The 18,484-nt window shown below is 40.0% G+C and overlaps 1 protein-coding gene across 1 annotated transcript; it reads right to left on the minus strand.

The window, feature by feature from the left end:
- Nucleotides 1-6,002: 6,002 nt before the first annotated feature.
- LOC106052895 (myb-like protein A) lies at nt 6,003-18,368 on the minus strand. Its single transcript, XM_056034391.1, has 6 exons — nt 17,382-18,368; nt 16,470-16,555; nt 15,513-15,724; nt 9,041-13,842; nt 7,983-8,069; nt 6,003-6,054 (listed from the first exon to the last, which is right to left on the minus strand). Exons 1-4 carry the CDS (start codon nt 18,366-18,368, stop codon nt 9,053-9,055), a joined length of 6,075 nt encoding a protein of 2,024 aa, XP_055890366.1. The 3' UTR covers nt 6,003-6,054; nt 7,983-8,069; nt 9,041-9,052.
- Nucleotides 18,369-18,484: the final 116 nt, after the last annotated feature.

Consider the following 18,484-nt stretch of genomic DNA (forward strand, 5'->3'; position numbering starts at 1 on the left):
CGAGAAATACAATACTTAATGTAGCTTAGTTCTTTTACACACTTTGATATACGTAATGGCATGGTTGTGAAAGTTGGACACGGAACGCAGAGATAGACTGATAGCAAGGTACCCGCTGGTCTTGGTTCAAGAATATAATGGTGGACCCCCCTCAGGGGCTCAACATACATAACTAGTGTAGCAAGAGTTTTACATCGTTTAGTCCATTCGTTCTTTTTAGTCCTACAGTATTTATGTCCGAGATATAATTTATCCACAATACCAAGGTTAAATAAATATTTAAGAATCTATAATCTATATTATTTAAATTTCTAAGCTCAACATTTTTTAAAAAATTTTCTTAAAAGGGCTCCCATTGGCCACTATTGCTTGTGGGATCTGGCGCAATAAAGCCCTTTGCACCATGATTGGTTTGCCACTGCCTGCGACTACGAGAGAAAAAAAAAACAAGTGGGAAAGGATATAAATGAATCTTTTACACACTCTTTTTCAACAGACATCTCTATTTAGGCCGATACACTAGATTTTAAAGAGTGTTCTTAAAGAAACTTGATTCATTGAAGATTTACAGGTTTACTAGTGACTGGTTTTGTATTAGCTACAGCTCAAACAGTGATTACGCTATATACTGTGTGGGAATCTAAATGTACCACGGTCAAAGCCTATTCATAACTGCAAATATCTCCTGAAAAGGGAAAAAAACTCTGATTTATGTTTAAACCAGCAGTCTTTGAACATATCCAACTTGCGTCATTGATAATACAGACAGTTCCAAGTTTACATACGACCCAAAAAAAAAACGTTCTTTAGATTTAAAAAGAATATTACACACGTCTCATACATGGAAGTTTTTACGCAATAAAAAAGGAAACATTTGCTTGCAGTTTCAAAACTTGTTTGGTGTACATTATGTCTAACCAGAACAACCTGCGTCATGAGCAGCACAAGGTCGTTTGCACTAATTGAGCCAATACCTAAACAGAAGTTTACTACAGACCTGGAGAATATTTAGATCTAGTGTCAGGAGAATAACTCGTACATTTAGCTATAATAGAGAGGCTTAAATGACCCGAACAGATGAGAGTTTTTTTAGTGTATAGAGATAGGCTTGAGATAAACACATGTAGCTCTCTGTTTGTACGTTCGTATTTTCAAGTTGAGATAACTTTCCCAAAAGTCCTCAATTAGAACTTGCTATTCCAGATCAGATTGAACGTAGATATACACATAGTCTTTATATTGTAGGTTGTAAACTACTTTCGTATGTTGCTTAGTTGACTGTATTTAGTCTTGAGGAGGGCCAGAATAAGTATAGAAATTAAAATGCCCACCTGGTCTGCTAAGGTTTAGTTCGTTTTTTTAGACATTGCTATTCGCTTTCTCTTGAAACTTTGAAAGCCGTCTGCTTCTGAGACTATGTCATCTCAAGTTCCCATTGAGTGATCTCAAGTTCCCATTGTGTGATCTCAAGTTCCCATTGTGTCATCTCAAGTTCCCATTGTGTGATCTCAAGTTCCCATTGTGTGATCTCAAGTTTCCATTGCGTGTTCCGACGTTCCCATGGTGTAGTCCGACGTTTCCATTGAGTGATTCCAAGTTTCCAAGCTAAGACAAAACATTTCGTACAAATATTTCTAATCGCACAGATCTATTATTTTTAGTTTAGGTCTATTACAAATTTGATGACATGACTGATCCAAACGAATTAATACAATTACACTTAATATAAGCGTTTTTTAAAAAGTATATTTTAAATGTATTGTACTTGGTTATGATTTTTGATTCAATCTACACGTCTATTGATGTCCAGTATCACATTGTCCAGATCATACAAATTAAAAGAAGCTAAGAAACTCGTGGACAGGATAGGATAGGTTTATGCGCTGTCGTACAATTTATATAAAGTTAGGAATTGATTTTATTTATGATTTTGGGGAAGGTGGATTCTTACGTTGGCCAATTGGTTAAGACAGTGATGCCCAAAATACGGCCCGCGGGCAAGAACCGGCTCGCGATGCAGGTCTAACCAGCCCTTCAGAACTTCTCTCCACAACACAATAAATGAGAATGTAAAATATATGGTAAAAAAAATATTCGAACTGTGGCATTTTTAGTTGACTTCTGTGACCTGTGACTTCTGTGACCTTGTATTATGATTAGGTCATAAGACCAGTGATTTCTGCTGTACTGGCAAGTTAGTCCAGTGTTACTCCGTGGTCCCTAATTATACTACCTACAACTAACGTCAGGTACCCATTAGAGCTGGGTGGGCTCAGAGGCGCCCGAGGATTCGAAATAAAAAATCCCAGGATTCGAACCGCTTTACCGCTCAGCCACCGCGCCTCACAAGAGACTAAGTAGACATAATATTTACATAAACCAACTTATTTCTAACAAATAAAAAAAGTCTACTTTGCTCGTTATTGAAAAACTCATTCCCACAACAGTGGCACACTCCTCTTGAGTAATACAGTCAGTGCCCAACAACAAAACTATTATATAAACATTATGGAGATTTAGTTCATAATAATGTACACTGGTCAGCTCAAAGGCTCAAGAGGAAGTGGCAATTGCATACAGTTAACATAGACTTAAATAATGTATCAAAGGGGACTAACTCTTATCGAAAAACAAAAAAAGTAACTACCCCTATTCTGTCTTATGTTCTACATTTGAGTCTTGATGAAACGAGACTGCTAACAAAACCTTGGCGATGAGTGCAGCAACAAAAAGAGAAATGGACACATTTTTACTTTTTGTATAAAATATATCAAGTATGTCTGTTTTAATGGAGTATTTGCATTCAAAAGTTTGTTTCGGTAAAAAAAAAACTTGAAACATCCAACTAATTGCTGTCGTCTGCTCTATTGCTTTTCCAGAGATGCCTACATGCCAAAATGTATTCGCGTATTCCCAGACCTGGAAATGAGTTTTTGATGGGCAAATGTGTATTTTCCTAAATATAAAGAAATATACCCAGGAAAGACTAAAAAATCATTCAAGCACGCAACATACACGAAATGCATCAATCCTAAAGTTAACACAGCATAAAGTTATATAAGACACTTGGCAATGATTTTATGATCATAATGCCTTTAGTGTATTCCACTTTCCACAATAGCGGCAAAATATATTCATTTAAAAGAATTGGACATTTTTGTTACAAGCGAAATTAGACTTTAACCAGGTGTAATGGTTTGCTTGACTTGATCAGTGCCATCTAATTCTATAAAAGTAGTTTTGTTTATAGGCAATTTTTAACAAGGTATACAGACTATGGAAATATTTTATCACATTTTGAAAGAATTCAGATTTTCTTCTTTCAGTCCATTCTTTGCAGAGTTGGCAATAAAAGCTTTGGCGTACTCTAAAATCACTAATAACAAACATTTTAAAGATGTATTTTTTTTCAGGCAGATAATCCCAATTAGTCATGGAACTTGTTTCTAATATAAAAGCTGGGCTATTGAGTCTGCTGATCAGTTGTATTAGTTCTGGTTTCTGATGCTTAAGTTTCTGAGCCACTTGTAAAGCCCAGAAGTTGGACAGTTGTTTAGTGGCTATTTGAGACGCATGACATTAGAGCATTTTATAGCTAGAAGAGGGCATTCCGGCAAAAAAACAACGTTACTGAACCGATACATGTGCTATTTAGTGCTTTTATTAAGGTAGTGCGTAACATATTTACGTAAATAAAATGTTACTAAATAAGAGTGACTCGATTTTGAAGACAGATTTCTTCTTAAGAAGAGATTAATAAACAAAAGAGCTAAAGACTCTTTTTGATAATAAACTTTGAAATCCAAAAAAGCTAACCATGCATTTTCCTCATTTATCAAATTGAACTAAGTATTATGTACGTCGTTTCAGGGCCGGCCTTACGAAGCCTTTCCCTTAGTCTGTTGAACCGTTGGGGCACAATGCAAGATTTGTCGACCACCTTTCTCCATTACTCTCTTTAACTTTAAACCAATATTTCAACAAATAGAAAAATGGACTCTCTGAGTCCTAACTCTGGACTCCGACTGTCTACAACTGAATCCAAAAACGTCAACTATATTGGTTATAATCTCGTCCCCGTAACTTCTATAACCTTCCTGTCTTCAGCCTTCACCTTCTGGTTTCCCGCCTTTTTGTCACCTAGCCTGACTCATGCACGTGGACCTGATCTTTCGATCACGTGACGTCACATTCTTGCGACTAGCCTTGACCTTGTCCTGCTTGCAAGCTTAACTTAAGTAGGACAATGAAATGTTGGAAATATTAAAAAGTGAAGTAATTGTTTAATATGAAAGACCTTAACACCGTTGCAGTGAACAGATTATTCAAACAAATTTGGTAATAATATTTCAACAAATAAGAGATATATATTAGCAATGCACTCATAACCTTTGACAAATGATTAAATTTATAATAAATATTCATGAAATGTTAAAGCCATATCATAAAGAATAATTGCAAACAATAAAAATACATCATTAAATATATTCATCAATGATACGATTATAACAAAAAAAAAACAGACAAGGCCTCAATCTGTTAAATTAATAAAAACTATACCCTTTTAAAAATATATTTATAACAACAATAAATAAATATTACAATTCCAGTTTAAAATCATTTATTTATAATGGACATATGTGTATCTTTGTTTATGCATAGCAACATGCAAATGTAACATAAACAAAAAGCTATGCTTTAAAATTAACATACACGAGACAGCCTCTGGGCCGTGAATTCACCAAAGTACATTCTTATTACAAGTCACGTGTTGCAGTCTTGCAGATGTGCCCAAAGCAAGACAAACTATTTAGCGGACAAAGCTAGCTAGCGTTACTACAAAAAAGATTTTTTTCCCCTTAATGTATCTTGATCGATGCAGCGTAAGTAAAATATTGTTATTAGCTGGTGTGTTTATTTCAATACAACTTTTAAGTACAAAAAAATAGACATGAATGAATGAAATAATAAATAAGTAACAAACTGTCGCACTCTGAAGAGATGGGGTGGGAGGAGTAGAAATTACTCAAAAGGCCACCAGATGTGTAACATTGTTATCCTGTTATCCTAATTTCCTGGCTGATCCAGGCAACCCATTCCATGCTCAAATAGGAAAGAAGGAGCACTTGTACGAATTTGTCCTAGCATATGAAATAAGAAATTGTTGTATGAAGTTAGACTCTTATCTAGATTTGTCTACAAGATTATAAGTACAGGCCTGCATTGAATTTGCTAAGCCCTTATACTTATCATTTATGTACACCGTAACATTTTTATATAATAATTACAAATTTTAAATAAGGGAGGCGAAATCATTGATTATTATTACATATTTACAAAGATTTATTGAGAAAAAGAGTTTTAAAATGTCTTTTAACAATTAAGCTCAAAGACAAAGAAGATCAATATCTGTAACTTTCAATGTATCTATTGCATTATAATATTGAATCAAAAAATTTAGCTGTAAAACAAAAACGATGGAATAAATAGATTTTTATGGTTCTGAAGAAAATTCTATAACACTCTCTGTGTGTCAAAATAAAACAGAGAGGGTTACGTGGCAATGTTTATACTAGAATAAAGCGACCTTAGGGCAGATATATAAAGGTCATCTGTTTCTGTGACCCACAGTTAACTAGGGTGTCATGTGGCCAGCACAATGACACAACAAGCTTAGAGTCAGAGGCACCCTTAAGATTCTGAAATTAAAAATCCCACTTTACCAGGATTTGAACCCATGATCCCTGGTTAGGAAGTCAAGCGCTTTACCACTAAGGTCCATAATACTTTGGAGTAAAAAAAAAAAGAAAATAGCTTAAAATTGAAAAGATAAAAAAAGAACTATTAATAAAAGAAATATTGAAAACAAAAATCTAAATAATACAATGATCAAACAAAAACGGTAATTGTCAATGCAGCAAATGTTCATGTTATCTTCAAGAAATGAAGAATGAGTTGTCAGTCTTCTATGTTGTGACTTGAGAGTGATTTCCCCTTTAAGTTCTCTTTCTTCTCTTCTCCATTCTTTTCTCTGTCTTTGACTTTTTGTCTTTCCTGAAAGGAATACATGCAGGTATATAAAATCAATGTCAGCAGTGAAGTATTTAGACTTAAACTAGTAGGCAGTTCATTCCTTATTCTAGCACAGGGGTTCTCAACCTATGAATCGCGACCCCTTAGGGGTCGATCGACGATTAGCCAGGGGTCGCCTAAGGCCATCAAAAATATGGATTGTTTTTGTCTATTTCTTTTATTGCTGTGTGGGTGGGGGTCGCGGCAGAGTGGGGGATTTGTAAAAAAGGGGTCGCCGAGCTTAAAAGGTTGAGAACCGCTGTTCTAGCAGCTAGCAGTCAAATAATTAGATTACTGTTCAATGACTAAGCTGGGCAGTGCACATGTCCCATATGGGGATGACCGTGTGAAAAAGTCAATCTTTTTTTTTTTATTTTGAAAAATTTTGGAGGAGGACAGTGTAAATAATGTGCCCCTCCCTCCCATTAAGTGCTTTAAAGAACAGCTTAGGTAAAGTATTTTTTTTTGGCTTTTAAAGCGGATCATATCCGTATAAATAGAACAAACAAAAGTTGGAGCATTTAAAACAATAACAAATGGCAGAGAAGAAAAAAATTTATTGGATTGTCTCCCTTCCCCCCCCCTTTTTTTTTTTTCTCGACCAAAATATAAGTCTGTTAATCCGATGCAGCTCAGCGGAGATGTGTTATTGAAAACGTAGAGATATCAACGTGTAAAATAAAAGATTATTTGTTCTGTCTTGTCATTATTAAGCTTAAAGTTAAAGTCACAGTCCAACAGTCGAGCGTTGGGCTTCTTGCTACAGTTGTTGCCCATTCAGTTGTATAGTGTCTATCTTGTCACTAACTGTGCATGTCTGGATATACTTCATTCTTTCTAATACATTATGTCTTGGATAAGTAGAGGCCCTAGGCGAAGTGAATATGGTGGCCCCAAATGAAGTAACAAAAAAAAAAAATAAAAAGAAGCAGCGAAAAAATAAAATTACGCAATTTATTAAACACCTGCCCGTGTATATCTAAATCAACAAATAACTGAAATTCATATATCGCCTTGTCCGTAGTAATATTTGAATTGTATCAGTAAATATAGAGACCTAGTGCTCTACTATGTTTGAGATCTAATCCAAGTTTCGCAATTTTATCTCTAATTTCTTTGAGTCCTGTGCGAGGCCCCTCTCCAATTGGATGTCCTAGGCGACTGCCTAGTTTGCCCATGCCTAAGGCCGGCCCTAATGACACGTTTAATTACGTCATCTCCATGACATTTGGCCAAGTCCTTTCAGATGAAACATTTGTCCCAGTTGTCCAACTTTTATCTATCGTATCGCTCAGTGTTACACTGCGAACAGGTCCCAACGTAAAGACCACGACAGTAAGGTTGACAGTCTTATCCCTTTTTATGTTTGCGAACATTGCTTTTTGATTTCAAATATACAGATAAAGGTTTAAAAACACAGACGCAATAAAACTGAGTCTGAACCCACGAAAATATATTTTCATTGTCTTTTTTTTTACAGCTAGAAATCCGAACCAAAGGTATTACGTGAAACACTGTATAAAGCAGCGGTTCTCAACCTTTTATGCTTGGCGACCCCTTTTTACAATCCCTCACTCTGCCGTGACCCCCCCCCCCCCCCCCCCCCGCAAATACACACAGCAATAGAAGAATAGACAAAAACAATCCATTTTTTCGATGGTCTTTGGCGACCCCTGGCAAATCGTTAATCGACCCCCAAGGGGGTCGCGATCCACAGGTTGAGAATCCCTGGTATAAAGGATAGGGACTGAAGAAGACGATAACTAGCTCGGTTGATATTGGTTGGTGAGGTACAGGCCGTTTATAAAGGGAGACAATCATCAAGTATATTTAAAAATCGTTTAGCAAGATCCGCCAGAGTTATCCGCCAGTGCCAAGTTAGGCTTGGTTTTATAAAAATGTCTCGTTACCTTTTATTGAATGTGTCTTGTTCACTGCTGTCACCGGAAGCTTCTAAAGGCGGAGAGTCCTTCATGGGCGTCTCCCTTTTAGCACCACTGAAAGATAACCGAACATATTATTCAAACAAGAATAACTAATATATATATATATATATCTATATATATGAATATATATGCGCGCATATACATGAAACAATACACTCACATATATTTATGCAATGACAAACAGCTAAGCATTTCGTATTAGAAACGTGAATGTATAAATAAGATTTGGGAGGTCATGGTAGATAAATAGAAGAGGGAGAACATCGAATAGAGAGCCAGGATGGAAGTGTAACTAGGAACGTATGTGTGTTGGAGTAGGTCCTATGTGGGAAGAGGGAGCCGTATGGAGACAGGCGGAAGGAAATCGCGGATCAAACATCCGACTCGCCACCAGGAAGTTGAACATGCCAGCAGTATAGGCACGACTAGCGGCAGACAACACAGCTTTCTATAACACACAACACAAACTTACAAGCAAACTTATATCTAAGAAAACAATGTAAAAAAAACATCATCAGACCTGTGGTCATATACGCCAGTGAAAACTGGACGCTGACAAAACTGCAGAAAATCTGCTAAATACTTGGGAAAGAAAAATCCTCAGAAAAATCCATGGTGCCACACACGAGAAAGCCGGATGGAGAATTCGTACCGACCAAGAAATATATCAACTATATTAAGACCCCTCCATAGTGACTGAAATAACAAAGAAACAGGTTACGTTGGATAGGCCACCTTGAAAGAATGCCAGAGAACAGAGGAACAAAGATTGTTCACCGTCAAAAACTCAAAAAGACAGGCGCCCCAAAGGCAGACCACGAGTAGGGTGGCTTGATGACGTAGAGACAGATCTACAACAGCTAAATGTCCTGGCATGGAGAAGCAAAGCACAGGACAGATCAGAATGGAGACGTGTGCTAAAACAGGCCAGGACCCTCCGTGGGCTGTAGCGCCACTGTGATGGATGAATAGCTATCTCAATAACAGATTTTGTTCTCAATAACAGATTTTGTTAAAAATACCTGGCGCCTTGGTCACTTTTCATACTTGTAGCAGTCGGGGGTGTGACTTGTGTCTTTGCTTGTGATGTCGTTGTCTGGGGTGTGACTTGTGTCTTTGCTTGTGATGTCGTTGTCTGGGGTGTGACTTGTGTCTTTGCTTGTGATGTCGTTGTCTGGGGTGTGACTTGTGTCTTTGCTTGTGATGCCGTTGTCTGGGGTGTGACTTGTGTCTTTGCTTGTGATGCCGTTGTCTGGGGTGTGACTTGTGTCTTTGCTTGTGATGCCGTTGTCTGGGGTGTGACTTGTGTCTTTGCTTGTGATGCCGTTGTCTGGGGTGTGACTTGTGTCTTTGCTTGTGATGTCGTTGTCTGGGGTGTGACTTGTGTCTTTGCTTGTGATGTCGTTGTCTGGGGTGTGACTTGTGTCTTTGCTTGTGATGTCGTTGTCTGGGGTGTGACTTGTGTCTTTGCTTGTGATGCCGTTGTCTGGGGTGTGACTTGTGTCTTTGCTTGTGATGTCGTTGTCTGGGGTGTGACTTGTGTCTTTGCTTGTGATGTCGTTGTCTGGGGTGTGACTTGTGTCTTTGCTTGTGATGCCGTTGTCTGGGGTGTGACTTGTGTCTTTGCTTGTGATGCCGTTGTCTGGGGTGTGACTTGTGTCTTTGCTTGTGATGCCGTTGTCTGGGGTGTGACTTGTGTCTTTGCTTGTGATGTCGTTGTCTGGGGTGTGACTTGTGTCTTTGCTTGTGATGTCGTTGTCTGGGGTGTGACTTGTGTCTTTGCTTGTGATGTCGTTGTCTGGGGTGTGACTTGTGTCTTTGCTTGTGATGCCGTTGTCTGGGGTGTGACTTGTGTCTTTGCTTGTGATGCCGTTGTCTGGGGTGTGACTTGTGTCTTTGCTTGTGATGCCGTTGTCTGGGGTGTGACTTGTGTCTTTGCTTGTGATGTCGTTGTCTGGGGTGTGACTTGTGTCTTTGCTTGTGATGTCGTTGTCTGGGGTGTGACTTGTGTCTTTGCTTGTGATGTCGTTGTCTGGGGTGTGACTTGTGTCTTTGCTTGTGATGCCGTTGTCTGGGGTGTGACTTGTGTCTTTGCTTGTGATGCCGTTGTCTGGGGTGTGACTTGTGTCTTTGCTTGTGATGCCGTTGTCTGGGGTGTGACTTGTGTCTTTGCTTGTGATGTCGTTGTCTGGGGTGTGACTTGTGTCTTTGCTTGTGATGTCGTTGTCTGGGGTGTGACTTGTGTCTTTGCTTGTGATGTCGTTGTCTGGGGTGTGACTTGTGTCTTTGCTTGTGATGTCGTTGTCTGGGGTGTGACTTGTGTCTTTGCTTGTGATGCCGTTGTCTGGGGTGTGACTTGTGTCTTTGCTTGTGATGTCGTTGTCTGGGGTGTGACTTGTGTCTTTGCTTGTGATGTCGTTGTCTGGGGTGTGACTTGTGTCTTTGCTTGTGATGTCGTTGTCTGGGGTGTGACTTGTGTCTTTGCTTGTGATGTCGTTGTCTGGGGTGTGACTTGTGTCTTTGCTTGTGATGTCGTTGTCTGGGGTGTGACTTGTGTCTTTGCTTGTGATGTCGTTGTCTGGGGTGTGACTTGTGTCTTTGCTTGTGATGCCGTTGTCTGGGGTGTGACTTGTGTCTTTGCTTGTGATGTCGTTGTCTGGGGTGTGACTTGTGTCTTTGCTTGTGATGTCGTTGTCTGGGGTGTGACTTGTGTCTTTGCTTGTGATGTCGTTGTCTGGGGTGTGACTTGTGTCTTTGCTTGTGATGCCGTTGTCTGGGGTGTGACTTGTGTCTTTGCTTGTGATGTCGTTGTCTGGGGTGTGACTTGTGTCTTTGCTTGTGATGTCGTTGTCTGGGGTGTGACTTGTGTCTTTGCTTGTGATGTCGTTGTCTGGGGTGTGACTTGTGTCTTTGCTTGTGATGTCGTTGTCTGGGGTGTGACTTGTGTCTTTGCTTGTGATGTCGTTGTCTGGGGTGTGACTTGTGTCTTTGCTTGTGATGTCGTTGTCTGGGGTGTGACTTGTGTCTTTGCTTGTGATGTCGTTGTCTGGGGTGTGACTTGTGTCTTTGCTTGTGATGCCGTTGTCTGGGGTGTGACTTGTGTCTTTGCTTGTGATGCCGTTGTCTGGGGTGTGACTTGTGTCTTTGCTTGTGATGCCGTTGTCTGGGGTGTGACTTGTGTCTTTGCTTGTGATGTCGTTGTCTGGGGTGTGACTTGTGTCTTTGCTTGTGATGCCGTTGTCTGGGGTGTGACTTGTGTCTTTGCTTGTGATGCCGTTGTCTGGGGTGTGACTTGTGTCTTTGCTTGTGATGTCGTTGTCTGGGGTGTGACTTGTGTCTTTGCTTGTGATGCCGTTGTCTGGGGTGTGACTTGTGTCTTTGCTTGTGATGTCGTTGTCTGGGGTGTGACTTGTGTCTTTGCTTGTGATGCCGTTGTCTGGGGTGTGACTTGTGTCTTTGCTTGTGATGTCGTTGTCTGGGGTGTGACTTGTGTCTTTGCTTGTGATGTCGTTGTCTGGGGTGTGACTTGTGTCTTTGCTTGTGATGCCGTTGTCTGGGGTGTGACTTGTGTCTTTGCTTGTGATGCCGTTGTCTGGGGTGTGACTTGTGTCTTTGCTTGTGATGTCGTTGTCTGGGGTGTGACTTGTGTCTTTGCTTGTGATGTCGTTGTCTGGGGTGTGACTTGTGTCTTTGCTTGTGATGTCGTTGTCTGGGGTGTGACTTGTGTCTTTGCTTGTGATGTCGTTGTCTGGGGTGTGACTTGTGTCTTTGCTTGTGATGTCGTTGTCTGGGGTGTGACTTGTGTCTTTGCTTGTGATGTCGTTGTCTGGGGTGTGACTTGTGTCTTTGCTTGTGATGTCGTTGTCTGGGGTGTGACTTGTGTCTTTGCTTGTGATGTCGTTGTCTGGGGTGTGACTTGTGTCTTTGCTTGTGATGTCGTTGTCTGGGGTGTGACTTGTGTCTTTGCTTGTGATGCCGTTGTCTGGGGTGTGACTTGTGTCTTTGCTTGTGATGCCGTTGTCTGGGGTGTGACTTGTGTCTTTGCTTGTGATGTCGTTGTCTGGGGTGTGACTTGTGTCTTTGCTTGTGATGTCGTTGTCTGGGGTGTGACTTGTGTCTTTGCTTGTGATGTCGTTGTCTGGGGTGTGACTTGTGTCTTTGCTTGTGATGTCGTTGTCTGGGGTGTGACTTGTGTCTTTGCTTGTGATGTCGTTGTCTGGGGTGTGACTTGTGTCTTTGCTTGTGATGTCGTTGTCTGGGGTGTGACTTGTGTCTTTGCTTGTGATGTCGTTGTCTGGGGTGTGACTTGTGTCTTTGCTTGTGATGCCGTTGTCTGGGGTGTGACTTGTGTCTTTGCTTGTGATGCCGTTGTCTGGGGTGTGACTTGTGTCTTTGCTTGTGATGCCGTTGTCTGGGGTGTGACTTGTGTCTTTGCTTGTGATGCCGTTGTCTGGGGTGTGACTTGTGTCTTTGCTTGTGATGCCGTTGTCTGGGGTGTGACTTGTGTCTTTGCTTGTGATGTCGTTGTCTGGGGTGTGACTTGTGTCTTTGCTTGTGATGTCGTTGTCTGGGGTGTGACTTGTGTCTTTGCTTGTGATGTCGTTGTCTGGGGTGTGACTTGTGTCTTTGCTTGTGATGTCGTTGTCTGGGGTGTGACTTGTGTCTTTGCTTGTGATGTCGTTGTCTGGGGTGTGACTTGTGTCTTTGCTTGTGATGTCGTTGTCTGGGGTGTGACTTGTGTCTTTGCTTGTGATGTCGTTGTCTGGGGTGTGACTTGTGTCTTTGCTTGTGATGTCGTTGTCTGGGGTGTGACTTGTGTCTTTGCTTGTGATGTCGTTGTCTGGGGTGTGACTTGTGTCTTTGCTTGTGATGTCATTGTCTGGGGTGTGACTTGTGTCTTTGCTTGTGATGTCATTGTCTGGGGTGTGACTTGTGTCTTTGCTTGTGATGTCGTTGTCTGGGGTGTGACTTGTGTCTTTGCTTGTGATGTCGTTGTCTGGGGTGTGACTTGTGTCTTTGCTTGTGATGTCGTTGTCTGGGGTGTGACTTGTGTCTTTGCTTGTGATGTCGTTGTCTGGGGTGTGACTTGTGTCTTTGCTTGTGATGTCATTGTCTGGGGTGTGACTTGTGTCTTTGCTTGTGATGTCATTGTCTGGGGTGTGACTTGTGTCTTTGCTTGTGATATCGTTGTCTGGGGTGTGACTTGTGTCTTTGCTTGTGATGTCATTGTCTGGGGTGTGACTTGTGTCTTTGCTTGTGATGTCATTGTCTGGGGTGTGACTTGTGTCTTTGCTTGTGATGTCGTTGTCTGGGGTGTGACTTGTGTCTTTGCTTGTGATGTCGTTGTCTGGGGTGTGACTTGTGTCTTTGCTTGTGATGTCGTTGTCTGGGGTGTGACTTGTGTCTTTGCTTGTGATGTCGTTGTCTGGGGTGTGACTTGTGTCTTTGCTTGTGATGTCGTTGTCTGGGGTGTGACTTGTGTCTTTGCTTGTGATGTCGTTGTCTGGGGTGTGACTTGTGTCTTTGCTTGTGATGTCATTGTCTGGGGTGTGACTTGTGTCTTTGCTTGTGATGTCATTGTCTGGGGTGTGACTTGTGTCTTTGCTTGTGATATCGTTGTCTGGGGTGTGACTTGTGTCTTTGCTTGTGATGTCATTGTCTGGGGTGTGACTTGTGTCTTTGCTTGTGATGTCATTGTCTGGGGTGTGACTTGTGTCTTTGCTTGTGATGTCGTTGTCTGGGGTGTGACTTGTGTCTTTGCTTGTGATGTCATTGTCTGGGGTGTGACTTGTGTCTTTGCTTGTGATGACATTTCTATTTTCTGCTTATTATTTACGATACTTAAAAAAAAATATTGCAAATTAAAACTATTAATAACAAGTCACGTGATATTTTGAATCAGTAATACGTAATATAATATTAATAATATATTTCAGAACAGTTTCGGAGACATCTTGAAATAATCCCACTGCGAGTTCAGGGGGAAGTGAGGAGTAACAAGAACAATGTGACACCACCTTCACCTATCTCTTAGTCTGTTGGACAGTTGGGGCACCACACCAGATTTGTCGACCGTCCATTCTCCATTCCACGTGACAACTATTCTTTTGTTTTCTTAATTATTGTTTCCTTTTCTATCTATGACATATCCCTTATTTAGCGATGCATATTTCTTATCTTATCTTATACAATACAGACGTTACTTCAAAAAAGAAGATGATTACGTCCTACGCCTCATGTATTCAGTCATGCATATTAACCAATGACCTAAATTCTGCCAAGTCACTGGTTTTCCTGGCTAGCTCAGGCAACCCATTCCATGCTCTAATAGCACTAGGGAAGATGTCTTATACATACATATATAAGCAGGTCGCATTCAAATTCATTAATTGGAGATGCACAACTTTTACTTAGTAAGTTTTTTTTCGTTAGGGTTTCTGGTGTACAGAATATAGAAAGTGTTGATAAGTGATGTATACTACAGGATACTCGATAATTCTTGTGCACTTTATATCACTGTCACATCAGATCGTTATGCACTTTCGCTTCTAGCACAAAGTAATTTTTTTTAGTAGTTAGCAAATGTGATTAGTCAATAGTATGGTCTCCATGACATTGTTTATTTTATGCATGTGCCTTATATTATAATTATATTCTCGCCCACCCCCACATGTCTCCATATCTCCTTCCATTCTTTACAGAAGTAGATTATTACATATTAATACATATAGTTGTGAGACATTGCACCTTATGAAAGCTGTTAACGGGCTTACGCTGAAACTCCGTTAGTTGCTAGCGTTAACCCTCAACTTGGCCCGTATTTTCAAGTGCTGAAGGCCCTGGGGGCAACGGAGGAGCGGAGACCCATTTAATATCATCCAATTAAAAGAAACAATTATTTCAAAAAAATGTATTGCCAACAAAAAAAAAATTATTTTTTTTTCAACAAATAATGTAGGAAGTTAAAATCACATACAATTTGTTAAAAACTAAATTATCGAGTAAACGAATGGAACTTAGCGAGTTTTTTTTCGACGAAAAGTTGTTTATGGCTTTGCTAAAATCTCTTTTGTGGGTCGTGACATCCCCGGAGCACTAGCCCCTTCTACCCCCACCCCCCTAAATTTCGTCTTACAGACCTGTGACGTGGCAACGAGCTGTTGGTCTGCACTGCCCACAAGTTGCGATGTTGTAGGTTAGTGCTCAGGCCTTGGTCACGAACTATCACGTGACTATTTGGCACCATAACATTACTCGTACCTTGGTTTTGATTGGCCTGTTGGGTTTTTCCCATGGGTTCCGTGTTGCTCTGTTTTCATTTTAACCCCTTCCATACTAAATCTTTTATAACGATTGGCCTCGGACTATCACGTGACTATTTTGCACCATAGCATTACTCGTACCTTGGTTTTGAATGGCCTGTAGGGCTTTTCTTATGGGTTCCGTGCTGCTCTGTTTTCATTTTAACCCCTTGCATACTAGATCTAGTCTGACTTGAGCTGTTACTATTGATGTCCGTTTCAGTTCCTTGATAAGCCAACTTTGTCTGATGTTTGCTATGTCCTGTAGCGCCCATATTAGTTTCTTGAGTACCTGACCTGTCCTGATAGAAGTATTGTCTAGTAAAGTGCTCTGGAAAAGTCTCTATCTCACTTGCGCTTTGTTCCATGATGTCTTTTTTGGTCCATTCCAAGATACTCGTGTTTCTGTCGATGAAAAACAACAACATGAAAATAAAGAAAGTTATTTGTAGCATGAAGTCGCAAAGTGACCATAGATTAACCCAATCTTCTTCTTCTTCTTCTAGCTAGCTTTTTGCTGCTGAGCTGTCAGCTCTTTTGCAGACTGTGCCAAGGAAGAATAGTGTGCTGTTCTCTTCAGTTGTTCAGCACTGGGTGTTGGTTATGTTGGGATGTAGTGGAAGTAGGGTCTGCCTAAGGTGGATTAGGAAGGGGCATTCAAAGAGGATATGGTTTACGGTTTCATAAGGGTGGGCACAGTGTCTACAAAGGGGAAGTTGTGTGGAATTTATTTTGTTAATATGACCACTTAACAGAGGTGTGCGTCCTGTTATTATTTGAAAGATTATAGATTGCTCTTAGCGGGGAAGAAAGTTAATACTGTCCAGTTTGTTAGGCATGGTCATTTCTTTGTACATGGCTCTGCCCATTGGTTAATTCGCTCCTCTTTGTGGTTGTTGACTAACCCATAAAATGAGATGAATGCCTGTGTCATCCCTCCCCCAGCTCTAAAGGGTATCTGACATTAGTTGGGCAAAAGTAAAGGTCGTTGCGCTGGACACGTGACCAGGTCTTTTGAGAAGGGGGAACTTTTTTTTAAAGTATTAAATTAATTAGAACAGAAAATGTCAAATAATTACATGGTGAACAATATTTATAAAGTAATTCACCTATTTGAGGAAACAAATTACCTGATTAATTACTTAATTACCTGAAGTAAGGGTCTAGATGAAGAAACGGAGTATTTCTTCCTGAGCTTGCAATCTTAATGTGTGGACACATGATGTCTGACAAAGTCTGTAGACAGTAAAAGTAAGCAACCAATATTCTAGTGCGATGTTTAAGTGAAAAATTAACTAAGGACAAGATCTAACAACCCTAAAAATACACAGAGTCTCATTGTGTTGAGCAAGATTTGGCAAATTTTAGAATGTCATTTAGGGATTTTTTTGGTCTGTTTTTGTATTTACGAGACGTTGTTATGAAGTACACACGTTTTTAATTTGAAGCTTTTCACGATACATTTTCTTTTATAAACATTGTCAAAAAAATAGAATTTTTCAAAGAGCGTTGTCGTCAAGTAAATATTAAAAACTAGTTTGTGCTTTAAGGAATAGAGCTTAGAAATCCGATTTTCAGTGCTAAAGAGCACAAGGAGTTATTAAATGCTTGCTGAAATACTTCCCATCAACACTTCCTATATCATAGTATATTGTTTGCAGCGAATAACACAAATAGCTAGCTATTTATAGTTATCAGTCAAGGAGAAAAATATAAATTATAAAGCGCTGTTAACAAACAAATGTAGGCTCAAGGCGCTGTGATAACATTACAAACATAAACACGAGAGCTAAAAAGTTAAACTAATCTAAAAAAGTATCAAACAGGTAGGTCTTAATGTTCTTCTTGAATGTAAAGCAGCATGTTGTCTGTCTGAGATCAATTGGGTGTGAGTTCCAAGCCTTTGGTCCGTGCACTGAAAAAGCACGCTGACCGTAGCTTTTGAGGGATAAATTCTCCATTATAGACATCATTAGCATGCAGACACAATATGAAAATACCTAAATCTATTTTGAAACAGTTCACTATTAACATTTCTTAAAATATAATAACACTAACTTACGTCTTCTGTTTTTGATTTCAAGGCTGTCACTATTTTGAAATAGTTTTCTTTGAGATGCAGGAATTGGGACCGGCGTCGTCCTAAGACTTTGTCCAACTCCTCAAAAAGTGATACAATTGCTTGATGGGCAAGTTCCTGGACCTCAGTCTGTACTGGAGCGACGTTTAAATCTTCTTTAACTTTAACCCATTGATGCATGATATCACCAAAGTCCTGCTCGGAGCAATAATTTTCTAGCGCAGATAACACGTACAGTTTAAGCCGTCTCAGTATCTCTTGTTCTAGCTCATACTCCATTTGTTTGGTAAACCAGGCTGATTGGTTGATTACTTGAATGAAATCAGATCTGACCAATAGTTCTTCGCCAAGCTGATCTTCAAAATTCATAAGACACAGGATGTAGATAAATTTAATTTTAAAGCAGACACAGAGAAATTCTGCTTTGGTATGAAACTCAGGTGTGACATCAAGTTTGTCTTTGAAATATTTGTAATCTTCAAATTTGCTTAAAAAGTTTTTAAACTCTTCAATTTGACGTTTGTTTTGTAATGTGATAGAGCTTCTTTCGATTAATTCCCTTTTTTCCTTTTCCCTTTGCTGAAATTGTTGCAAGTTTATATTCTCATAACGCAGACAGTTGAGCAAAGGTTTGGGACAAACTGGACAGTAGATGTATCGACCACCAGAAGAATTTTGAGCAACATAGTCATCAAGTTCATTGAGACGAAATACATGATTGCATAATGGAAGCTTCAAAATAAGATCGCCAGATACGATATTGGTTTGCCTATTCCGAGCGGCTTGGGTGGGCCTTTTAATTTGTTGAATCTTTTCACAAATGGAACAGACACACTTTTCACCACAAATTCCGCTACAAGGGTGGGTACAGGTTTTACCTTTTCGTCCTTTTTGCCCAGATTGGTAAACTTTAAGCTGCTTGTTGCATCGCCCTGAGCAAGGTTCTTTCTTCCATGGCTCACAGCACATTTTGAAATCAGATAACTGTTGACAATCACACTCTTTCATGCAAGTGTTTTGACATCGATAGCACGGCTGACCACAGAAACTTTCTTTATGTCTCGTCTTACACGACCCGTGAATAC

This window comes from Biomphalaria glabrata, chromosome 7 (assembly GCF_947242115.1).
Source record: "Biomphalaria glabrata chromosome 7, xgBioGlab47.1, whole genome shotgun sequence".
In the NCBI taxonomy this organism is placed as follows: Eukaryota; Metazoa; Mollusca; class Gastropoda; family Planorbidae; genus Biomphalaria; species Biomphalaria glabrata.

What these genes read in the sequence shown, in the direction of transcription:
- LOC106052895 (XM_056034391.1), bottom strand. Translation starts at nt 18,368, where the DNA reads ATGTGCTGTGAGCCATGGAAGAAAGAACCTTGCTCAGGGCGATGCAAC. An exon ending in TGAAATCAAAAACAGAAGAC is followed by an intron (nt 16,556 to 17,381) that starts GTAAGTTAGTGT and finishes TACTGTCTACAG; the next exon opens with ACTTTGTCAGACATCATGTG. An exon ending in CATCAATAGTAACAGCTCAA is followed by an intron (nt 13,843 to 15,512) that starts GTCAGACTAGAT and finishes GTAAATAATAAG; the next exon opens with CAGAAAATAGAAATGTCATC.